A 27034-nucleotide genomic window follows, 5' to 3' on the forward strand; every position below is an offset into this window, starting at 1 on the left:
CCGAAATACTCACCTCTAAACAGCGAAAGAGCTAGCACTGCGGCTAATGCTAATACTGCTCCAGGCTCAGTGCTGGAAAACTAAAAAGCAAAAAAACATTTGGGGGAAATGTGGTATCAAGCTTTGTTTGTTGCTCAATCTAAAAATCTTTTACAGTGTAGACAGGGTATGACATGCATTTACGATCCCGGACACAACAGCACAGAGGCAAAAAATAAGGATTTTCTCTGAATATAGCTTAAAATATGCAATGCCCAATGCCTAATTAAAAATGCCTGTATCAACCTTAATCCCAATCCACTGAATCAGATGGGAGCATCCCAAACAAAAATCCCCATGTTAGGAACATATCCACTGTCTGAACAGACCGGAAGACGTTCTCAAGTGGTACTTCTCCTCACTCTCCTCTGATCCATACCAAATAACAGAGCCAGCTGTCTGGACTATCTCCTCACTCACTCTGGAATAATCTAGCTCATAAAGCCCTAAGGTCATCCGAGGACGTGCCAGCAGAGACACTGGGCTATATTAGAGTCCTCCTGTTTCAGTGTGGTGAAAAAGGAGAAGAGTCAACACAGAACCCAACACACAACTCCTGCAGCTCCTCAGAAAGTCCTGGCTGAAGATAGCAGGACGCTTTTAGACTGCAGCAGCCCAATATGGAGAGCAGGTGCTGGAGGAGGTCAGAAACAAACACAGCATAAACACAGCCATGAAAAGACCACCCAGCAGGAGTAACCTTTAATAAGATATATAACACACTAACATAACACACTGCAGTTCATCAGGGCATGAAACTACAATACCCACAATCCAATATGTACACAATGACAACTAACTAGGGTGAGGAGAGTCTAACAATCTAATCTTTTAGTACCACTTACTTTGTACTTCCACGGTCAATACACTTTATTAGAAACCCCCATGCTGTGGTTCTGATGCTTCTGCATTTAAAACAATGTAAGATAAAACACTACAAAACGTTTGAGGTTTTATTCCATGACACATATTTAGAAGTTCAAAAAATTAACTTTAGGGGAAAAAAAGATTGTAAATGGGTTCAAATATTATTGGCTCCAAAATTGTATTTTAGATTTACAATACAAAACCTTGATTTTAAAAAGATTTTATATCAACTTCTCTTATTATTCAGCTTAAGCTAAAACACATGACAAGATACAACAAACACACAGCAAAGTGTGTCTCTTTATTTTTAATTTGGCTCGACACTCCCACAGAAACACCCCTAACTGCTCCCTCACTGTTTGCACAAGTCAAATCAACCTGCCATGTAAAGTAAACAAGACATGTCCCCGTTTAATTACAACTTGTATAATGAGAATGTGATGAACACTACTAATGCATAATCACTGAAACTCCCCTTCAGCTAGAACCCTTTAAAACCTCTTTCTAACACAGAGAGAGAGAGAGACAGAGAGACAGACAGAGGTCAGGTCCGTGTGGGTTTTTCGTCTGTATTATTGTTTTCCGATGCTCTGTTCTTTCTGTAAGTCATATGTGCTCAATGAATGTTATCAGTCCAGCCAACTGCAACGTGCACATGCAAAACAGCACACAAAAGACACACAGCTGTAACCCCCCCGCCACACACACACACACGCACGCACACACAAACACACACACAAATAACCAAATAGTACCACTCCACACTAATCTACTCCAGCACCAACGTGATTAAATATACTAATAAAATAATAATATATTGAAATGAACGAAATCAAGATCAAACACTTGTCCAAGGACTGAAGACTGAATATCGAACAGGTTTTTTTTTCTTTTTTACAGGTTTTCACTGAATTTGCCACCATAGTTTCAGCTGAAAGATATCCCAAAGTTAAAGAAAATTAGGCCAACAACGCATTAAAGAAATTGTAAAATGAAAAATATGTCAAAATAAAGGTAAAGAGCAAAATTACACACCAAGTTCAACAACAATTAACTTTGGATTTACTTTATTTTTCTTGGCACATGAAGACAAAAAATTGAATGTATCTAAATGTTCATCATTGTCATAAGGTACTTTATAACTTTTTACAATTTTTTTTATAACTTAAAATGATTGTTTCTTAATGTTAGTCCTTATACACAACTCTTCTCTCCAGAGTCTTTGGTCAACACTTGACTTCAAATCCCGTTTTTCAACACACGACTTACACAACGCTCCTCGAGCAGCACATCTACACCACATCTTCATCAACTTTAGATTCAACACTGACTCTTCCATCAAGACGGTTTTCTTCAAAAACCAAACACTTCCTTCAGTGCCAACATTTCCTATCACTCCAGACACATTTGCATGTCCACTAGATTGCACCATTCCATGGATTCCCAAACTCTTCCCTGCACAGCAAATTTTGTTTTTTGAAATAAACTCCCTGAGAGTTACTATCAACTCATTTTAAATGTATAAGTGTGATCATCAAATACACTCTATGATGGAGTTAAAGTAACTCTTTTCTGGGAGTTGGCCTTTTTACTCAGGAGTTCAGGAGTTAAATCTGAACTGCTGTGGGAGTTAAAATATTTATCCAATCTAGAGTAAAATACAGCTCTCAGCTGGAGTTCATTTTAACATAAACTCCCTCAGTGTTAAAACTTAATGCAAATATTTGTGTTATTAAACTAATATTATCAAAAAACATTGTAATATTTTAAAACTCTGGAACAATTTGGGAAAATTTGACAGCAAAAAGCATAATTACTGATTACAATAACAATTTCATACTCAACAAGTTTATGCCAGTGTATATTTTTTCATTGCATTGCAACTTTAATCCTGCATTGCAGTTCTCAGTGCATTGCCAGCACTTTGTCACACTTAACAGTGCAGAAGATTGTAACTTGCTCTTATAGCCTTCAACATGTCGGCTAGGGAAACAACCAGTATATAAAATATCATGAAATACCCAATGGAAGGTAGCCCTGTTTGGCAACACTGATGGTAAGCTGGGACTGGGGGTAACGCCCATTATAGAGTTCAGTCACGCTCCTCAACACCTTGGAATAAACTCATATTTGGCATAAAAAAAACTACACCGCCAAAGAGTTTCCCTCAACTCAACTTGTAGTTTAAGTTGTAGAATAAACTCACACAATTGAACACTTTCACACATTTTTGTTTAACTCCAGATTTTTGAACTCCAGAAATTTGCTGTGTGGATGCTCAAGCCCAGTGCTTTCCCCTGACAGCCAATCCCTTCAGAATATAGCCATCAAAGTCATCCCCGATGCCCAAACTCTTCCTTTGACGCACAAACTCTACACCTGATGTTCAAACTCCTCCCCAGATGGCCAAACCCTTCCATTTACAGCCAAACTTTTCCCTTAACACTTAAACTACATGAAGAACTCTAATCTTAATGACCATCTTCGCTTGTTATCAGTTCTCTTGACACCCAAACTTTTCCTCAAATGGTCAAATTCTTCCACAATGCCCAGACTCTTCCCAAATGGTCAAACTTCACCCCTTATGGCCAAACTCTTCCTTTGACACACTTTATACCTGATTTCAGACTCTTCCAATCAACACTGAACACTTTTTCTAATGGAATTACATTTGGTTCTGCCTGCATTCGCCAGCAACACCTGGACATCTGCACATCACCCACACATGCACATTCCCACCATGTGATTAAGTCAGGTGACAGAGTCCACTTAATATTTGTCACCTCTAACAGTGAAACCAACCCTGGCTCTGTAAATAATCTTACAGCAGTGCAGTGATGACTTGAGTTCAGTATACCTTCCCACACAGTATGTCCTGGCCACTGTGCTAATCTAATTAAAAACTCCTGACTCTAAACAAAACAGTGATGTGGAATTACGCAGCCCACAGATCCCCCCCCCCCCCAGAACACAGCACACAAGCTGCTGAACCATCAGAAAATTGTTATTTATTTAACAGCACAACAAAACTTTGCAAGTGTAGAAGTCTAGATACTTACGTATAACGGAGCTTGCTGCGGATTCAGTTTCATGGCATTGGCCACTGTGAAAAGATAAAGAAAAAGAATAGATTAGCTGCATGGAACTGCACTGAGAAAAAAAATAAAAAAATAAAATATATTATTCTACTGAAACATTTTCCCAGACGTAATCTCAAAGTGTTTTTAATGTAACACCATCAACTCTGGGAGACCAGAAGGAAAGTCTAAATAAAATATTATGTGCACACAGCTCGTAAATGTTGCCCAACAAAAACAATGTTTATTTTAGGTTTTCATGTGATTCATACCAGACATCTGTCTGATCAGTCTGCCTGTCTACAAGGTGCAAAAGATCAGTGCTTCATGTGAAGTTTCGGTTTCATCATTGTTAGCATCACAGGCACTTTTAAGGAGTTTCAGCCGGGCGATATGACAGAATATATGTTCAAACTCAAAAATCTTTAAAGCTGTGAAAGGGCATGTTTGTTGACTATTCCTATTTCTTTAGTTTCTTTCTTACATTTCTTTATACTCTGTGTTTAAGCTTTTTGTATTCTTTTGACTCCAGAGCCTCGACCTGTGGCAACACTTGATTATTTCACTTGAACACTTGATTATGGCTGGTTGTGACAAGTATTTAGTTTGAAGGGAGACTTTAACACAAATATTTAGAGGTTTGTTCTCTGTTATAAGGTTGTTATCCAACCACTGAACCCCTTCCTCACTTCAGTCATCCATTTCATGTTCTCCTCAGCTTTTTTTCCTTCTTTTAGGCATAAAAGTAACATGAATTCTGAGTATTCAGATTTCAAATTGTAAATTGAAGTGGCCAAAAACTGAAAATGTCTAATTCGAAATGTTTCATGATGACACGTCTGTGCCACGAAAAAGATCATATTACACCCTTATCACCTGCGGTGTGAACGTAGTCCAATTTATGTTTTAGTCACTGGCAATATATGGTAGCTTACAAATCAAATAAAACAGAACTGTTTTATAACAAATATTAAAAGCCTCACAGTTAGTGTTAGTGTTCAAACTTCAGACTATGTGAAAGAAGTTAGCACTGATTTCCAGGTGAGTGCATCACTCAGAGAGGTTGAGTTTTTGAAGCAGGAATGACACACTGCCTGAAACCCAGCATGGGGTGTGTAATACCAATCAGGTCACTCCACTGAACTCAACAGTAATGCTGCCAAACGTCACTGTGTGACTCAGTGGAGTTCATTAGAAATCTTGTCCACAAAAGGTGATGTGAGCTGTTCACACAAAACAGCCAGAGCTCAGCAGTCACAGTACAGCAGTGACGGACCACACGCACTGAAAATCCACTCAGCAATATGACTGTACCAGGGTGCCACTCTCTGGAATGTCACACTGAGCTGCCAAGTATGGTGCCCACTTGTTAGTGGGCACAGTCCCACATGTTTACAAGAAATGGGTGAGCCCAAATGATAAAGCCTGGACAAAAATACACACACAAAAAGTAAAAGATAAATCAATAAGTTTAGTCTCAGGAATCAGACCATTCACATACAAACATCAGCTGAAACCACTAGAGCTCCCGACTCTCGACAGTAGGTGGTTAAACTGCCTGTAAATCATTTCCGTAAAGGAACCTACAAAGAAGCATGACCTACAGACTGATCCATGCCGTAATCTCCACCTTATGTTCCTCTTCATGATAAGCTAGTTATCCACATGCTGGTGCAGAATTTCCCAACAACCCTAAAGACCCTAGAAACACAGTCTGTGCAATGATCAATTGAACAATTGAACAATTTCAAAATTACATTAATTATATTCCATTTATATTTAAATTTTGTAAACACAGAAAATGAGAACAGACAACATTCAACACAATTTACATCCACCCCAAAAACGAGTAAATACAATATAAATGTAAATAAATTTGTCACTAATTCAGTCCAACCAAACAGAACTTTTTTGCAATTTTGACCAAATAAATAGGGTTTCCATAAACATCTGTTTACCCATCCTAATTACTCTACAGTATATATATATATATATATATATATATATATATATATATATATATATATATACATACACAACAATAATGTATATTCACAACAGCAAGGGGAAGAGAAAGAGAGAGAGAGAGACTATTGTTTACCCACCATGTGTTGCTATTTATTGCTGCTAAAACAGGTACCAGTCAAAGGTTTAACACATCTTCTCATTTAATGTTTTTATTTTTTATTTTCCTTTCAGATTATAAAACAAAACATAAGCACATAATAAATCATGTATTAAACTATTTTAACTTGCTGTTTCTGAGGCTGGTAACTCTGATGAACTTATTCAGTGCAACAGAGGAAACTCAGGGTCTTCTTTTTCAGGGGCGGTCCTGATGAGAGCCAGTTTCATCATAACATTTTTGATGGTTCTTAGAAATTTTTAAGATTGAATGAACCAATTGTTTTCTTTACTCAGTTGATAATTTCTTGCCATAATATGGATTAGCTATTCACTGTATACCAACACTACCTCTTCAGAACTTTACAACTGATCCTCTCAAACACAATAAGAGACAAGAAATTCAGCACAGCTGTTACCTGAAAGTCATTCCAGGTGACTCTACCTCATAAAGCTGAGTAAAAAAATCTAGCAAGGGGCGCTACTTTGTAAAATCTAAAATATTAAACACATCCTGGTTTGTTTAACCCTTTTTTTGTTCACTAAATAATTCCATATGTTTTTCTGCATAGTTTGGATTACTTTAATATTAATCTACAATGTAGAACATTTAAAATAATGATAAAACAATGAATTTAAGTTTGCAACCAAACTTTCAACTGGTACTGTATATGAGAGGAGGTAGTATGACCATCACAACTCAGAGCATCAATATCTCCTTGCCTAATTCACATCTCTTTGATGTGGTTTGTGTGACTATGAAGTCATCATCTCTTTTATCCTGATCTGGAGTCATCTACCCCTCTATATCTGTTCTTTTTGCAGGAATCAGTTTCCCCCGAGGCCTTAAAGCAATCTTTAATACCAGCTGAACAGTGCTTTAGACAGCTGCTTTAGAATTATAATGATAGTATGCTGTAATAATACTGTAATAACTGTAATAGGGGGATTTGTCATTCCCACTCTTTAACTCTGCCAGAGCGCTGCTACTGCATTTTGGAACTTTAGAGGACCTTATTTTTGTAAATCTCAGCTTGTTAACAAACGCATGTGTACACCTGTCCATGGGGTGGTGTTCAGTGTGTGATTGTGTCCAACTGTCAAGCAAAATTATGCTATCGACCTGTATGCAAAGCCCATTAGAAGCTACAAGAATTTTCACAAAATTGTACTGTCTTAAATTCCCAGTTAGTGCAAGTGCATGAGGTTTTAACAGTTAGATAACCCTCTCACTGTATTACCCCAGTGCTTTAACATGATTATAAATAAGATTAATATGGAGTTCTATAGCTGAAGCATGTTATTTAGGTGTGTCAGGTGCAGAAAGAACAAAGTTCTTAAGAAGTGAAAGGCGTGACAAGGTGAGGTGGAGGTGGAGGAAATTAGTCAATTGAGCAGTACATTAACATAGTACATTAGTACATGTACAGTATAGTTTAAGTAATGAAGGTCCTGCATTGAAAATGTATTTATTTAACCACTATGAAACAGTACATAAGGAATGAAAAGTATAAGCACTCAATGGAGATCTATGTAGAACATACAAAGCCATTAAATTATTATGATTGTAAAAGCAGGATTTTAGTGTCTGCTTAGTGTCTGCCACTGGGCAAAGTCATTAAAAAACATGACATTAATTTTCATTGTTATGTGATTGAAACGCAGCTCTTATCAGCACATCAGCCAAACCTGATGACATACTGAGAATAAAGAAAATCAAGGTTTGTCTAAAAGATGTGAATTTATCAGTGTCACAGCTTTCTCCTGTTAAATGTAATAAAACAGAAGTTCTTCTATTAGGCCTCAAAGCTGATAGAAATAAATTATCAGACTTAATGTTAAATCTGTCCGACTTCCCAGCAGCTGGTTCAGCAGCTAAAAATCTTGGTGTTATCATAGATTCAGACCTAGCATTTGATAAACGCATATCTAATGTTTTACAGCTTTTCTACACCTCTATAAGATTGTCAGGCTAAGAAATACCTAACCTTTTTGAGTGCCAAATGTTAATGTACACAGATTTCTCTCCTAAAATCTGTTTATTTGGGTGAGTAAAGCCTTTTTTTTTGCAGTAAGCTTGATCCTTAATAAAACTAGAAAATTTAACCATATTAGCCCATGTGATCGCATTTCTGTAATGCTACATGACGACATCAGTTGTGAAAAACACTATAAATAAATTTAATTAGATTATTTCTCCACCAGTACCCATTTTTCAATAACTGCCATACTGCTAGAAGAGCTGCAGAGCACTGTGTAAGACAGTGCTGCAAAACACTTATTAACTCACTAAATAATGTTAGCCATGTTAGCATAACAAACCGGCTGCTAGCTAACACAGCTGGGAGAGGCTATCCATGCCAGTTAGGGCTGCAACGATTAGTTTTGTAATTTGTAACAGTACCGCATTACACAAAGTGCTGGGGACAGAATAAACTTGGTCTGTTTCTCTAAAAGTGCCCAAACACAACAGATTACATATTTATTCACTAAATATCAGTACTCTCCATGTTTAAACAACATGTGGACATTGAAATGCCTTTTAAATCTCATGTTTAGCTGTTTTTCTAGTGTTTGAATGTGGGTCTTGTTCATTTTATAACAGGACTGCTTCAGCACATCACATTCTCTCCACTTTAATCATAGTGCACAGTGCACTGACAACACAAACAGCATGGAGAAAAATCATCTGATAAGAGAAGAGAACTTGTTTGGAGAAGCTCCTTCAAATTGATATGCCATGACTCTGAAAATGTAGTTTCTAGCTGTATGAATGGTTTTATTCATGTAAAACAGAAACTAGTCCCTCAGACCAGCTCTGAGTCAGTCCTGGGTGTGGAATCATTTATTCGAGTCAAGTGCAAAAATGCCCTTTAAACACTGGATTTGACGTGTGTCTTACCGTAGCAAAAATAATTCTAGTATAGACTTCAGGATACTTTAAAAAGGCACGAAAACCCTAAACCATTTTTTTGCCATTAATCGCTGAAATGTGTTCCTTTGAAATCATGAAACATACCAGTCCTGCTTAAACTTTGGAGTAAACATTTCCTAACCTTTAAAAAAAACTTTTATCGTGGTAATTTCCGCCTCTGCAGCGCCCTCTCAGGTTCAACTGTGCTAAAGGCGAGGACGATGTGTCCATGTACTTTTGTAGAGGGATACTCACAATGTGCAGGTCAATGAGCCCAGTCAGCTCTCCCTTCTGGCCCGCCCCTAAACCCATACATCATCCAGTGTCCCTCCCAGACTACTCCTCCCAACTGTCTTTGCTCTCCTGAATTTGATACTCATTTGTTGCATTTATATAACTATGTAAAATATTTCGTTTGGGAAAGAAAGCAGTGTCAAAGTTGGTAGCATCGGCCTTTTGTAAGTTCTTATTTTAATATGTTAGCACAATATATTTTAAGTTTTGCTGCAAATGCAGTGATGTCATCAAATTTTAATGAGATAATGTAAAACCTCATAGTAAACAAAACTTTTATTTAAAGCCTTAATGTTTTATATTCTACATACCGACAGTAGAATAAGCCACAAACATATAAAAATGCGTAGTCATACAAAAACACATAGTCAAAAAAACTAACTATAAAAAACTATAAACTATAATAACTATTATTTTTATTATTATACTGTGATATATTGTGAAACCATTTTTTTTTTCTCATTAGTACATCAGTACAATTTCAATATAAAAATTTGATCATAACACCCAGCACTAATTCAGATAAGCTTTATTATTTCTTAATTTGCTGATTCATTGCATAAACTTAAACATAAATAAAAATTGATTTAAATGATACTGACCATCTACTACATCACTCTGTCATTTAAGAAGATTTGATATTACACAACTTATACCCTTACAAGTGTGGTTACCTTCCTATTAGTATTAGTTTCATAGTTACTAGAAAATTATTACGATATAGAGGATTATATCTGTCATAATTTTACCAGAGGGATCTCTTTTTCCACAGTACAGCACAGTTTCTTTGCTCATTTCTTTACCATTAACAAGCAAACGCCCACGCTCTGATAACTGTACATTTTAATAACATAGTACCACTGTAATCCTAGGCACAGTTCAGCAGTGTATGACACACTAATGTATCTTTACTTTACAGTTTCTTGTTGACGCCGTCACTGACAATGCAGGAAGTGGTGTCTATCAAATGATCAGCCTAGGCGGTAGGCACTTATTGTAAATTATTGTTCTGCTTTTCTCAGTTTCACACTGGTGACATTTTTCATGTACCGCCATACCCTAGCACTGCTAAAAAAACACCTCACCAGGCAGCAAATTATATATTATTATTATTATTATTATTATTCACTGCTGGAAGTGCTGCAGAGCACAGTGTGAAACATTACAGCTAAACGGCACGCTAGACAGCCTTAAACAGATTAGCATAACAAACTGTCTGTTAACTACTTTTTTTTTTCGGACCCGGGTGCGCTTTGTCCACTGGTCTGGTACGTTTAGTCAAGTGTGAAAGCTGCTTTTAAGTACTGAGTACTGAATATATTACTGACTATAATAATACTTTGCCTTGAAGAATAATATTAATGCACACTGAAACTTGAAAATGTTTTATTTGTTAACAAAAAAAAACAAAAAAACAAGGAATTCGGACTGGTAATCAGTAATTTGAATACTTTAATGCCTCTAATGGTTTCCAGAATAACTTGTTGTATACTTAAACATTTGGAGTATTTTAGGTTGGTTTATAGTGTTTATAGAACTGTCTTGCAGTGTTGAAAAATAGAAAAAAAAATGTGATGTGACGTAAAACCGCAATAATCTTTATCAAACAAAGTGAAAGTATATGGGTATATAAGTGAGCATAGGTAGCTTTGGTATGGCAGGGTGGAGTGGGTGTATCGTGGGATGTCTCACCCATTCAAATAAAATATCCAAAAATCTTTAAAAATAGTACTTAATTATTATCACCCTGACCAGAATCTGTCTGGCTGCTGGTAGCAGATTTAGATTCCGTCTGAAAGATAACCCCAGAAAAAAGTGTTTGTACTGAAGAGCCAATCAGATTGCAGCAGACAGTGTCCGGGTTATTGCGGCTCATTTGGTGTGCATTAAATATCAGACACCCGTTGTTCATGTGGGCGGAGCATCTGAGTCGGAGTCTGGCCTCCCTGCTGTAAGTGTTCTGTGGTGCTGCTCTCTCACACTGTAGCTGTTTCTGCCCTTAGGGGGCTAAATGTTCCCAAAATACTGCCTTAATTATGGTGTTTACAGAAACATTGCTTGCATAACTGAAGGCCTCTGTTCTGTGCTGAGTTCTGCAGTATTGTTAGACTCCTGCGTCTCTGAAAAGCCAGTTAGATGCTCTGCAGGGAATTGGCAGAAATGTATTATTGTTAATTACAGTGAATATTAGTAATAGAAATAATATTTTAATTGCACATAATAACATGTGCCTGAATGATCATTATTTGTTTTTTAGTTTTATTTTTTAAGGGTTGGTATATGTGTGTATGCTGGGACTGAAAGCAGTGGGTGGGTTACTCATGACATGATGAAGTCAGTATATAATTACCTCATTATTACTCCACTCCACTGCAACAGAGGCCTTTCTGTTCAGCCAGGAGATAAAGAAACCCAGTGTGAGTGACCTTCTTTAGTGCCCATTAAATTGACATAACATGGACATTTGTCTTTGGTGCTGACATTTAAAATGCTGCACACTATAGATAACAGTACAATAAGGACTTTACATTTCTGACATTTTGTGCCAGGTATTTTTAATAATAATTTAAAAAAAGCATAAAAGCCAAAATATAAAATCTCCCTCCATTTATGAACATTTCAGCAGAAAACAGAGCAAGTAAAAACCCTACAGCCCGCCACATACAGGGTGAGCTGTACTACACTGACGAGCCCTGCTGTAACAGCCACTAACAGTCCGCTAAATCAATGTAAACACTAATAATTCAACACAGTTATATACTGTTTGAAGTAGAACAGCTTTACAACACTAAACACATTAAAATATCTGTGTCCAAATAAATGAGGCCAGTGAAAAGTGGCTTCAGTGCCAGTCAAAAAGTTTGGACACACCTTCAAATTCAGTGCTTCATTATTTTATTAAGTTTATGAAGAAAAACATTTGGAATAATTTAGTTAACAAAGAGGTGTTAAACAAACCAACATGTTTTATATTTTAGATTCTTCAAAGTAGCACATCTAGCTCAGATGACAGTTTTATAATTTTGTAATTTTGTAATTACCTCGAATGGCTTTCAGTTAACAGCTGTGCTGAACTTACTAATTACTTGAATTTCTTGTCCTCTTACTGTGTTTGAGAACATCAGTTGTAAAGTTGCGAAGAGGTAGAGTTGGTATACAGGAAATAGCTCTATTTGAGTAATGTTCTAATAAGTAAGATGGTAAGAAGTAAAGAAAAAAATCACTTTAACAAAAGAAAGTCAGTCAATCTAAAAATTTTAAGAAGTTTAAAAGTATCCTCAAGTGCAAAGACCATCAAAAACATGACGAAACTGGCTCTCATCAGGGCGACCCCAGGAAAAGAAGAGCAAGAGTTATCTGTGTTGCACAGGATAAGTTCCTAAAGGCTAAACCTAAAGGCTTCACAGTATTTGTATTTGTTTTCTGTTTAACACATTTAAGTTACTACATGATTTCTTATGTGTTCCTTCATAGTCTGGATGATTTCAGTATGAATTTACAATGTAGGGGAAAGATCTTTCTCTAACCTCTCTCTGTTTTTGTTCCTCTTTTTCCCTTTGCTTCTCTTCTTTACTTTCTCGCTGCACTTTTTAAACTTGTCAGTGTGGCTGTCTCTTCTCTTAACACTCCTTATTCTCTCTTTCTTCACTCACTCCTTCTCTCCGTACCTAAACTAAACCTGTAATTATACAATCTCTAATATCAGCTCTCCTCCTGTCTGTCCCTGAGGCCATTAGAAACACACACAGAGACAACCAGAGACACAGATACACAGAGACACACTATTGTTCTGAAGGTTTACATTACGCTTGTCTCAGAGCTATTAAATTAAACTTACTGACTAAATCACCTTAATAAACTTTACCTTGTTTACTCCCTCACTGTTATTACACCACTCTAAGTGCAGACGGACTGCCAGTGTCTTAATATTTGATTTGCAATTACCAATATGGTCAAGAATTCTTCTGAATGATGAATTGTCATTTGTAAAAAATATATATATATATTACAAAAAACTAATATGATGGTTAGGGATGCACAAATATGTCGTAATTATATCAGCGTCGGCGATTGCGGCTTTTTAGGAGTCATCGGCTGATTTGGTCGGACTTTGAAACCGATACTTTTTGATGTATTTATTGCATGCTGGAAAAGGACCAAGTAACACTGTGTGAGCTACTTTAAAAACCATGGGTTTAAAGGTATTTTTTATTTATGTTGCAGTTTTACAAGATGCAATAATCTGAAAAAGAATGCTGTATTTAACCTGTACATTTTTAAAAGAGGGTTTAAAGCTGTGTCTATGCAAGAACCAGTTAATAAAGCTAAATAAACGTGACACCAAAAACTGTGAAACCAAAAATATGTGAGAAAGAAATTAGTTTATTTTATTGTTGTATACAATATTACTTCATATCATGTTATCTTAAGCCCCAGACTGACATACACACAAACTCAGATTTGAAACATTTGGTTACAGGCCAGTCTTGCCTGAACCAACATGGAGGAAGCATTGTGGTATCTCAGCAATGGGTAGAAGCAGACAATGTAGCATCTATCTATTTACATCTCCAGATTCACACACAACCCATTCATGCTACATGCAAGACAGAGCTAAAGCTAGAGAGAGAGAGAGAGAGAGAGAGAGAGAGAGAGAGAGCTAGAGCGAGCTAAAGCTAGAGAGAGCTAGAAAGAGCTAGAGAGAGAGAGAGAGAGAGAGAGAGAGAAATGAAAAAAGAAGAGAAAGAAAAGGGGAGCAAGAAAGAGAGAATGAGGACAGAGAAAGAATGAGAGAGTGAGAGAGAGGGTAAGAGTAAGAGACGAGGGGATTAGTGCTGTGTCACACGGTTAAATGTGTGCTGATGAATCATGCTGGAGGAACGCATGAACACTTAACCTGCATGAGTGCACACACACAGCCACACACACACACACACAGCCACACACACACACACACACAGCCACACACACACACACACACAGCCACACACACACACAGCCACACACACACACACACACAGACAGAGAATTGTGGTAAGTGTGTGAGAAAGTGTAAAATGGTGATGACCCCATGCCACACACAGGTAGCAGTTTAATTTTTTAAATTTTTGCACAGAATGAAAAAAGGGAGAGAGATAATTGACATACATAATAGTGCTGGGCAGTATATCGGTTTATATAGTAGACAAAAGGGGAAACTAGAACCGGTGTGCATTCCTCTCATACCGCCACACCACTAGAGGTGCTGCGGAGCGCTGTGCGGAACAGAACCGTCCAAGAAGCACATCCTGTTAAACCATAGACTGCATATAGCGTATAGACTGCGTATAGACTGCAGGTGCCCGTTGGGCATGGCGGAAGATTTTGGCTCCATTTTCATTGAATGAATGGGAACGGCAACCATCTTTTTTACAGTCTTAGAGTTAAACCATAGTCAAACGCTTGTCTAGAGCAGTCCTGCCTAAAGAGAAATGAGAACAGCTCCTGCTGGTGTTTCTACTGTATTTTAACTCGAGTAAAACAGAAAATAACTGTAGCCCTTTCAAATATATAAATACTGTAGCTTGAAGGATCATTTTAAAGCACACTGAACTAAATGTATTTGTTAACAGGAGAAAGAAGTGAATTGTGGCTGATTTTCATACTGTAATGCCTTTAATGGCTTTAATAATAACATTGTAAATTGATATCAAACGTGTGTCTTCCTTGTGTAATAGAGCTAAAAAGAGCAATACTGTTTTTGAGAATCTATAAAGTATTGTAAATATCCTTATACTTGATGCTTGTAAATATCTTTATACTTGATACAGCATATCAATATACTGATACACCTGTAAAGTTCCTGCTGTTGAATAAGCTCCTAATCCTCCTGGGAGCTGGGAGGAGTGTTGGTGCTGGGTTTAACCTGTAAACCTGTTCGGGCACTGACGCTGTATAAGAGCTTATAATTAACAGACACATTTTTTAAACATCATTCAGTTTCAGTCTGCTGAACTTAGTATAAGATAAACTAACAGTGATCAAATAGCAGAAACCTGTCTGAGCTCCTCACCTGAACTGCATTCAAGGAAGTAGATTTTTCAGGTATTCTGTCATTGATCATTACACATTTAAACACACACACACACACACACACACACACACACACACACACACACACACACACACACACAAACACATACACTACTTTTGCCGTTCAAAGGCGAGTAGTAGCCCGCTGCTAAACCCGGCTAGCACTGCTGGAGCAGCATTAGCCGTTAACCGAGCTAAGCGCTGAAGCAGTATTAGCGTTAGCCATTAAACATGCTAAGCGCTGGCTCTTTTGCCATTCAGAGTTGATTGTTATCGGACTGTAGCCTGCTGCTGACCCCGGATGGCCACTAATTGTAGCCCTAGCTCTTTCGCCTTTCAGAGGCAAGTAAATCGGACTGTAGCGTGAGCGTTTTTCATGTTAAAACAAGCTATGTGGGACCTGCTGAATTAGAAGGAAAACATGGTGACACCCATGTTCCTTACTGGTGTCACATAATGCTTCTTGTAATCCAGTGCGCCTTATGTATGAAAATAGACTAGAAAATAGATGTTTATTGATGGTGAGCCTTATAATCTTATCTTATAGTGCAAAAAATATGGTAAATCCTTTAAAACACATCTTTCTGACACAATCACACACACACGCACAATATGATTGACCCTTATAACTTGAGTAGATTCGCTCAGCTGTAACTACTGAGGTAATCATTGTATGTGCGTGTGTGAGTGTAAGTGTGAGTGTGAGTGTGAGAGAGAGAGAGAGATATGCCACTGCAGCCCAGACTGGGGAATTATGCTTAGAGATCACATATCCTGGACCCAAACCAACCAGCTGTCTCAGACTTAGTGTCACCACTGACGACCAAAAAACAGCAGCAGCAGAAGCCCAGGCCTACTGGAGCACAGAGCTGACCAGCAGTGAGAAACCCAGACTCGTCCACAGGGGAGGACTAAACACACACACACACACACAGACAGACAGTATCAGACAGTTTATACAGAGGAAACAGCTGAGAGAAAGAAATAAAGAGAGAGAGAGAGAGCGAACGAGCGAGCAAGATAGAGAGCGAGAGAGAGAGAATGAAAGGAATGTATAATAGGAATGTGTATGAGAAAGTTGTGTGGTACTAAATCCCTGCTATATGATACTCAGAGAGACAGATTGAGGGTTCCTTCATCTCTAATACGAGTCAAACTGATCAAAAGAATCAAAACGCATACATACAAAACCATACACATGCATACCCTTACCTATCCACACTCAACTATTTCCATTTTGGATGCAACAGTTTTCTGCAGTTTAGTATGTTCAGTTCGCCCTGTTCAACACACCCAAGTGAACTGCGATATTTTGGTATGCACACCAGTACAATGAGACATGCAGACATTAACAGTGCTCTCCCTCTGTACTAGGGCTGAACGATTAATTGCATTTGCGATAATCTCGCGATATTTTAAAACGCGATTCTCTAACCGCACTGGCTGCGATTTGACTGGTCACGTGACTTGGGAGCGAGCCAAGCCGAGGACGAGCGGAGTATACCCGAGCAGAAGGCAGGGAGGTGGAGAAGTGAAGTCAACACATCGCACTTTTGGGCGTTTTCACACCAGCACTATTTGGTCCGGTTAAAACGAACTCTGGTCCGTTTGTAACTTTAGTGCGGTTCGATTGAGCAGGTGTAAAAACAGTCCACCTCCTCTAGGTACCAAACGAACTCTGGAGCGGTTCACTTGTGGTGAGAACGTGATCCGGTCTCGATCGGATCCACCTATTAAATATAAGCCATTTATTTGAGCTAAACTGCTGATAAAGCAAACATAGTTTAAACTAATATATTAGCCAGATAACGCTAATTACCACAGCTGTGAACAAACACTGTGTCCAGGCACGCGCTGCATTCACTGCTCTGTTTATAATGTATAAATCTGCGCTGCATTCATAGCTCACAGCCGCGTGACTCTGTTTATTATGTATAAATCTGCGCTGCACGCAGAAACACTGTGTTTGAAAGTGCAGTGTTTCAGCGTTCAGTGTTAAAGCACAGATATTTGCGCTGGAACACAAAATCTTCTCGCTGTATTTACTTTTTTCGTATATTTATATTTAATGTACTCCCGTGTCAGACAGCTCTGACCAATCAGAGGACACAGGCTGCTCGCATGGTTTATTGATGCGCATTTTGGTGCGTTTACATTTATGCCTATGGGAAACCAGACCGAACAGAGCGAGAAAACGCTCCAAGTAAACGAACTCATTAGAAACGAACTACAGGTGTGAACACGCCCTTGTTGCACAATGGCTTCAGGCTCGACAGAACACATCAGTTGTGTAGAATTACTTTGGCTTTAAAAAAGAAGATGCTGCTCAACGTCAGGTACTGTGCTAAACGTGCCTTGATACTGTTGCTACGACGCGAGGTAACACTACAAACCTTTTTCAGCATTTAAAAAAACACCACAAAGCCTCGTGTGGTATTTGCAAGGCTAAAATGACAACGACCAGTGCTGCATCTTCAAATACAGAAAATAACGAGTTGGTTAAAGCAGATTCTCTTTATGTTTTTTGCACTTTAATTTTTCATGATGTTACTAGCTGGAGAGCAGTAAGTTAAAGTAAGTTAACAATCTATTGTTTTTCCTAATTAAAAAAAATGGTGAAAAGGAAAAGCTATTTATGTATTTATTTTTCTATAAAAAAAAAATGGTGAAAAGGAAAAGCATAGATTTTTTTGCTTTATTGTTATCTGTGCTTTAAATAAATCTGACATTGTTTATTATTAAACAGATTGATTTATTGCTTCTGTTGTTGAAAAATACTTGAGAAGACAAAAAAAAATCGCATTTTAAATCGCAATCGCAATTTATAGATAAAAAATTGCAATTAGATTATTTTCCAAAATCGTTCAGCCCTACTCTGTACCACTGTTTTAAATGGCAGACACTGCCGAATGGCCAGGGGACGGGGACGATTACTTGCCACGGCTGCTTGTAGTTGATGAACGCACATAAAAACACTCTCGCATGGCTCAGGAGCAGCGTAACAGTAGTGAAAGAGCAGCAGTGAGTGAACATCTTTGCTAATTTGAGTTTGCTGATTAGCCTGTTGGGAGTGTGACTAAACGGAGAGAGCACAGAAATTAGCCTTTATCTGTGGTAGGGTTGGGTTCTGTAGCTCACTTGCTAGGCTAGCCTCTAGAACACAGATACACAGAGTATCAGACAGCTCCGGACAGCTGCTTTTCACTAACTAAGCTCAGTACTGATGATACAAACCACTAACAGTGAAGTGAATGATCTCCAGGGTCTTAAGGGGTTTCTAGACCTGAAAGTGGACCTTAGTAAGTCCAAATCATCTAGAAAAGTACACTGCAGACGAACCGGCCATGGTTCAGTAGATCTGGTCCGAGAACACCACTCTAGTACTTTGGTCCGGACCGTAGTTCATGCCTTCTTTCACACCTACTATTTTGGTTTGTACTCAGAACTGAAAAGTCTGAAAGTCTGGAGCAAACAAGGCAAGTGGTAAAGCACCCTAAGTGTTAAATGGACTTGCAAAAAAAAACAAAAAAACAAAAAACACAAAAAAAGGAAGTCTGAAAAATGGCTCTGCATTATGGTTAAACCTGAATATAAAAATAACTTGGTATAGGACTTACTGGTCTGCCTGGTTCAATGGGAGTAAACTGGTCCAAAATAGTGTTAACCACATTATCAATCACAAAGAAAAACAAAATATTTATGTTTATAAATGGCAATGTTTTGATACGGGATCTACAGGTCGATATACAGAACAAAATAATAATAGCGCACTAGTACACAGTGCATGTCCTGAACATTAACGTTGCATTTACACTGCTCAGTCGAGTCAATGCATATGATTGCACTGCCCCCCTCCAACTGGTCGCATGTGGGCATTACAAAGGCATTACCTGTGTCATCCAATTAAATCATTTTAATAAATAGGAAATGCTTTTATACAAGCTATTATTATTTATTTCCTATAAATTAATAAATATAAATGTGTATTAATACATAGAAATGTTTGATTGAGCTTCATTACACTGTCTAGTCAGCAGGATATAGGATAACAAAAGCAAACTTTTCTAATTAAATTATATATTAATATTTAAAAACCCACCAGAGACCCCAGCAATCTCTGCAGCCTTTTTCCACGCTGTATTACGCTGATGAGTTCCTGTAAATCAGCAGGAATTTAACATAAAGGACAGGGAAGCGTGAAACTTCTCCTCCATGACTGTCTGGAACGCTTGAAAGCGGAACTACAATGTTTTAATACCCTGCGCTGAGGACGTGTTTCAGGCAAACACCTGCTCTCCGATTGGATAGATGCATCACGTTAGACGAATTCATTTGCATAAAGTTCACCTTGGCTCAACTTTTCAACGCATCGCAGCCTGCTGACTCGATTCATCGGACCCATGATGCACCGCGCGACTGCATCTGACAGAGGCGGCGCTTCCCATTGAAAATGAATGGGATACATCGATGTGCGCTGTCACTACAGAGCAGTGTAAATGCAGCGTTAGCAGAGTACTGCTTTACTACAAATACTGATATCTGAGGCAGTTTCTACTGTTTGTTAAGGCTTTATTATGCCCATGCTTAATCAACTTAATCACACCTGCTACTGTGTGTGATAGCATTGCTTACAGTGCGTGTCCACTAGCATTTTAGCATTTCAATAGAGAGCCACCGCACGGCACGGTTAATGATGGGTTGCATTGCATTAGGTGCAGCCTCGCTGTACAGCAAAAAAAATTCCAATGCGTTGCATCAAGCCAATCAGTGAAGAATAGGCTGGTATATCACGTACGAGTTCCTTGTTAAATTCAGGACTGCCTCATTAAATATTGCTAATAATAAACCTTACCTGTATGCTTTAGCTACTTTAGGAAGTTTGCCCACAGTGCTGCAGGCATCATATAACCTTGACTGCCTTCAGGTGAGCAGTAATGTGGAATTTTAAAGAGCTAGAACTGCTTAGTATCTGCATCACCCATCTCACCTTCAGAGCAGAACCTGGTCAATATTTACTCTGCGCTGATTAGCATGAGGTAGGAGCAGCGTAGGGTGACTCCAGGCTGATCTCTGAGGAAATGCCTTCTCCACTTACTGAAGCTCAGCGTGGGAAACAAAGCTAAGAATCACCTACAACAACAGCACAAATCCACCACAGCCATTCACTCCCAAACGGCAGGTCATGGCAGGTGAACACCAACAGAAGACCTCACTAAACAACCTATTTTTTCACTGTCAGAGTCAGAAACAGTAGCAGACTAAAAAGACAAATCCACAAAATGTTCTAAATTCTCTGCATAACTCAGAGATGAACACATTCAGAGCAGAGATTCAGGTTTGGTGTGAAAATGTGCTTCAGTACAGAGAAACACAGCTGATTGGAAATGAAACTATGGTTAAAGAGAACTGCCATACCAGCTGGAGAACTACTTTTTTTCTTTCTTTCTTTCTTTATAAACCAACATTGAACAGGGGTTTAAGAAAATTATGATTTATCAAAGTATCGCAAGTAAAGTTTTGTTTTGAAATTTGTATTGATTTTTTTTTTATTTACATGTACACCTTGATGGCAGAGAGTGGTTCATTTTTTGTTGTATTTAAACCCAGCCCAGTAGTGGTGGGACAAAATATTAATGTCGCAATATATTGTATCATTTTCGTTACATTATCACTATGTGTCATCAAATATTGATATTGTTATTTAAACATAGGCACTGTAAACTCCCTAAGGCTCACCTTAACCATTACTTAAAGACTTACTAAAATAACTGCTGTATTACTCAACATGGTGGAGCTAATCATATAAATAGTGTAAATCTGTGGTGAAGAATACTGGCTGTGAAATTCTGTGAATAATTTCATGTTATCAAAAAAGTGCAGTACATTGTGTAAAGGTTTATACACGTGGTTCTTGTCATGAGACAAATTTAAGAACCCATACTTGAAAAACACTTTGTTGTTGCTTTTTTAATCTCAATACAACAAAACTGCACCCAACCACAAGATACAAACTGTGGTTTGTTTCAACCTGTGACCTTTAGTTACCATTATCTCACACTATTATTTATTTGGTGTGGGCTCATTTTGTAATGGTATCCTTTTGAGTGAAAAGATAGTCAATCAAAAACTGTGTCCTCAAAAGGTAAAAATGAATGTTAAAACAATAAACATTTTAAATAATTCCATCAGAACATAACATCTTCATGATAATCATCTAAAAACAGAAGTAAATTTTTCAGCTTCATTACAAAAGCAGATCAGAAATCTGACTCCTGACCTAATCATGTGGAAATATCCCACAGTGACTTCATACACCAAAAATCCAAGACTAAGTGTGACAAACGGGAGGATCGGGATTCTGGGTATTCTCCGAGAGCCGCAGAGGGACTGAAAGCAGAGTCAGTGGGATCAAAGCGCTCAGAGACGGAGGAGTTGGCTCCCTGAAAGGAAATGACTAAAGAGGGTTAGCTGCACTGAGTCAAGTGGCCCATGAAAGGGCTCTCATTAGGGGTCATTTTCAGCACTTACTCAGTCTGAGCACAGATAACATAGCTGTGCTGATGCTCAGATTAGCTCACTTGTTTGATCGGCTTTCTACTTTCTGACTGTGTACCTTCACTACATTCAGTACTTTATTAAATAAGCGAGCAAAAGCTTAGCACTGTAATTTTACAATTTTAGAGTACTGTTTAAAAAAATTATAATTAAATATTAATATTTTTTATCCACTCCAAGTCAAACAAACATTTGGTGTACAGATTCAAAAAGCAACCTGACTAAACTCAAGCTTATACAACTTATACAAAATCCACAATATTCAACATCGTTTATTTTCGAGTTTGACAGCTTTAGCATGACCAACTAGTATGACCCTGCTAGTTGATAAACACAGCCAAAGCTGGTGGACCAACATGACCAAGCTCATGGACCAAAATATGACCAAGATGATCCACCAGCTTAAACAATTTTACCATTCTCATCACCCAGCATCACTAAACTGATCCACTAGTTCAGTTTTATTAAACATCTTGGTTAACGTGGTGTTAATAAAAACAGACCACCTTTTCCAGCAAGCTCAAATGAAAACATGCACTGATCTACCAGCTTTCCATTAAAAGGGTATGTTTCTGCTTAGATTATCAGCTTTCCAGCTTTTCCAGTTTATCAAGCAACTTGACTAATTTGATTAATTTTCAGTCAAAATATGCCATCAACCAATATTTCTCTATTTAGCCGATCCTAAGCTAGTCAGATCATATTTGCGAGATAAGGATTACAGCATCTCTGTGTGAAGCTCAACAAAAACACTATTTAATGCAGCAGGTGAGCAGGTTCCATTCAGTTCAATCAGTTCTGGAGTGTTCTTTTTTTATTATTTAAACCATTTATGATTCCAACTCTCATGTTGGTAGAATGAGTAAAACTAAACACACCACATGGAGAAGGCATAGCAAAAAGCTTTTAACACCACTAACCAGTTACACCTCTCAAGAGTGCTTCACTCAGTCCTTTACAGTAAGTACTTACAAAACAACACAACAATGCTAACAAACACCTCTAACCCCACAAACCAGCAAACAGTGCACACCACAATTAACCACTACCACAAGATCAGCAGTCAAAAAGTCTAAGGAATCGTATAAGAGGTAAAGAAGATTTTAGCACTAAATAAAACAACCTTTTCTGTGAGTTTCTACTCTGAGCACCACAGTGCAGGACTATGTGGGAAACCACAAGCTCTCGCACCTTATCATACTGTAGAAACATAACAGAAGCCATAATGCATTTCCAAGTTAATGTGCCATCTGACCCTGCCAGATTATTGCACTGAAAAAAGGCGATTGGTACCTGGCCCAAAAACAATGATCTGTCCATCTTTACTTATGACCATCAAATACCAGCTTAGACCATCTGCTACCAGCACAAGCTGGTTTCTCAGAAGTCTAATAGGCTGCAACCAGATGCCTCACATTCTGTACTTCAAGCACATGCCTGAGACAGGTGCTCTAAAACGTGCAGAAAATGAGATATGTTCACTTGTACACATCAACACAACACTTCAAAAGGGTTCACAAACTTTTACACACAATATGCCCATCTCTCCTCAGGGAACCTAAGCCATTCTACTTTGTACTGAGTGAACTCCATCAGGATGTGAAAATCACGTGTGAGAGTGAATAGCTCACTCCCGGACACTCATTATTGACATTTAACTCAACTACTCAGAACAACTGCTACAGAGGTAAATACACAACACACACACAGAGCAACACTTCCAACACACACACCAAACACATGCTTCACTGGAAATCTGTCCATAAGCACTCTTTATTACAGGCCTACAGGAAAAACTTTAAAGCAAGGGTGTCAAAATAATTTTAAGATAAACGGGCCATGGTGCACGCAGCCCAGTGTCTAGTGGGTTGGACTGATTTTTATCAGTAAACCCAAAACTGTGCACGCTACTTTTGAAGTTCTTTGTTCGAAAATGGAGATTTAAATATTATCATCAAGTTTTGGCTCAAGTGTGCTGCTAGCCATTGACTGACAAATTACAAACAAAAATGCTCGGATCAGAGTACACAAATTCAGTCTGATTTTAACATGATTTTGTCTGAGCTGACAGATTCCGTGCGTCAAACCTGAATTTCAGCGTCACAAACAATTAATGTTTGTGTAGTATGGCATAGCTAAAGAGCAGTAGTTTCATGTGAGCGATGCTGCACAACGGTCCGACAAAAAAGACTAGCATGTTACACTATCTAGCATTTTATCTTTATATATTAGTAGAAAATGAAACAGTTTAAACTAGGGGTGTGTTTAAAAATTAATTCTTCAATTTAAATCCAAATAAATAAATTCAAATAAACCTGAATCGATCTTTAGAATCAGCCCATTTCCCCTGTATATGCATACAGTTTTAATGTCTTGCGTTTTATCTCGCGAGACCATCCTCGCGAGCAGCGCCCTCTGGCTGGTCTGAGCTGGAGCATGAGTAATGGCGCATTGGAGTCGCATTGTGTAAAAATTTAAGTAATTTTTTCCTGTATTTTCATTCACTGCTGTCTGCATATAAGTTGTTTTCAAGTGTTGTTTTTGCCTGTATTTTATTTACAGTAAGACCTGATCTGCTGACCCCACCGTTAGCTTAGCCGGTTAGCCGATTCACCGGTTAAGCTAATCCCACTTTAGCCAGGTTTCCGAGCACAAAAAACGCGTCCGGCTTAACAGGTTTAACTGTTAGACGATGCTTCCGAAGACTCATGAATGTCCTGAAAGCAGTTATATTTTACCTACATGTAGTGCTGTACGATATGACGATACATATCGTGGGGACGATAGAAAAGTGTCTATCGTATCCCTATCATTTCTACAGTAATTTCATCAATTATTCATGCAAATATATATTGGCGTGGTCACTGGGGTGAAAGGATTACTCGAGTAATTTGAGTTACTCGATTTAAAAAATTGATTGAGTAATTTTCTGTGCTTTGAGTAATCTAATAAAAAAAAACTCAGCGCACAGTAATTCGCGCTTTTAATGTGACAGTGTGCTTAGCGTTACGTCACCTGCGCACAGGAAGAAGGAGCAAGACGCGGAGGCTTTAGTTGAGAAGAGGGTATTTTGAAGCGGCGAAGGGAAAGAGCAACAACTTACCAGGAAAAAGGGCAATAATAATGGAGCATTTTAGGCTGGACAGCGTGTATTCGCTCCTGCCTCCCACAACAGCACGTGTTAATACTGCACCGTCTTAGCCGAGGACACGTTAGCGTCAAAGCCGAGAAAAGGTTAATATAACTTAAAAAAAAAATCAATGAGATTAGCATTAATGTATCTTAATAACATAATGACAGCGCTGATAATTAGAAATACTGTCTAATGTGTGGTTAGTTTATAAAAACAGACTGGACTGAATATAGGCTTTATGTAAGTGAACACAGCGCTGTGAAGTTTATAAACAAATACACGTCACCGGCTTGGTGAGACGAACTGGCAACATCTCTGCTGTTCAGAAGCTAAGATGCACAACATAATGCAAATGTTTATGCCTTTTTATTGATTAATTCCATATAGTTTTGATACTTACAAGAAATCCTTGTTGAAAATAATTTAAATTAATTTATTAAAGTACTAAATTATTAAACTATTATTATTCCTTCATTTATTTATATTTGTGTTTGCAGTTTGGAAATGTAAGTTGTGAATTTAAAAATATAACTAAATCTAAATCTATATCTAAAAAAGGAAATTGGTCATTATTATTAAGTGAAATGTCTTGTTTTTTCTTGTGTATTTTTAATTACTCTTTAAGCAAACAAATACGTTTTATCCGATTACTTGATTGATCGAATCGATTTTTCAGTAGAAATGCTGTGAGGATCTGATTGCCTTTTGTGGCAAGAGCATTAGTTAGATCTGACCTGTTTTTATGACCTAACCTCATCATTTCCAACTCCCCAACACATCCCAAAAATACTGGATGGAGCACCATTATTCCAGAGAACACAGTTCTACTGCTCCACAGCTGAATGCAGGGGGTTAAATCGACTCTAACCCATGCCCAGCATTAGGTATGGTGGGAACAGGTTAATGTTTATCAGCATCTCTGTCAGCAATGGGTTCCACTTAAAAATGCTGAATGCATTAATCAGAAATGGTGTCTACAAACACTGGACATGTACTGTGGCTCCAAGTTGTGGAGTCCAGGAGAAAAGTGCAGAGATTGGAGAGGAAGCCGGCCAGACACTGCTCTCTGTTAAACATGCAGATGTGCGCTGACACAAAGAGCCGTATGTTCACCACAGCTGAGCTGGGCCAGGGGTTACTAACGTTCACATCCTTCAGAGGAACTCATAAGCACAGTCCAGAACAGGCCAGCATGATGGAGCAAGCTAGTGGTCAGAGCATGATATGTGCATGTGGGTAAGGTCAGCAGATCTGCAAATTCCTTATGGACATTAAACTGGACTTGAGTCTATTTTCTTTGTTTTAATTCTGTGTCTGTGTGTATATAGTGTGGTTCTTCCACTGGTAAAACCTGTTCCTTTGCAAAACAATACAATACTGCAGACTCCAAACTTTGATCTGAGAACCCTCCACACTGCTGCGTATTGGGCATACTGTTTATTAACCTGAAAAAAAAACAAAGTGCTGCGCTAGAAAAAGAGGTAAAAACAAAGGATTGACCTTAAAATAGCCAATATCAGACCTATTCATATATCTCTGGATTAAGCAGGAAAACCCTAGCGCCTGAAGTTCACAACAAAGATCATCCAAACTTGAGTTCTTCTAAGCAACATCTCAATATGAAGCACATGTCTTTTTGGTTTATTTGGGTTTATTCTAACATTATATAGAGTTTTACAGATATTTATATATTTGTTGCAGAGAGAGTTTTAAAGCATAAAAAACACAGCTATTGGTCTGAAAGGAAATTGCCAATTGTCCACATTTACTGGAATTACTGTTACTGAATGATACTGAAATGAGCACTGGGTTTCTTCTGCAGCATAAAATACACCATTAAACCATCACAGCATCCCAAGCCATGACCACAGTAAGAACCACAGCAATGCAGCAAATATAAAGTGTGAGCTTCAAGCTACATGAAAAAAGCCCACTGTGATTCTGCTGTTCAGATTCTGG

The 27034-nt window shown here is 38.1% G+C and overlaps 1 protein-coding gene across 11 annotated transcripts in view; it reads right to left on the minus strand.

The window, feature by feature from the left end:
* akap13 (A-kinase anchoring protein 13) overlaps positions 1–27034 on the minus strand; it is a 168874-nt gene that overhangs the window by 132264 nt on the left and 9576 nt on the right. For all 11 annotated transcript variants that reach the window (XM_049484314.1, XM_049484320.1, XM_049484317.1 and 8 more), the window contains exon 2: positions 3966–4009. In XM_049484314.1, coding sequence (XP_049340271.1) covers positions 3966–3998 — 33 coding nt within the window. In that variant the 5' untranslated portion in view covers positions 3999–4009. The remainder of the gene's footprint in view (positions 1–3965; positions 4010–27034) is intronic.

Source organism: Astyanax mexicanus, chromosome 10 (genome assembly GCF_023375975.1).
Source record: "Astyanax mexicanus isolate ESR-SI-001 chromosome 10, AstMex3_surface, whole genome shotgun sequence".
Taxonomy (NCBI): domain Eukaryota; kingdom Metazoa; phylum Chordata; class Actinopteri; order Characiformes; family Acestrorhamphidae; genus Astyanax; species Astyanax mexicanus.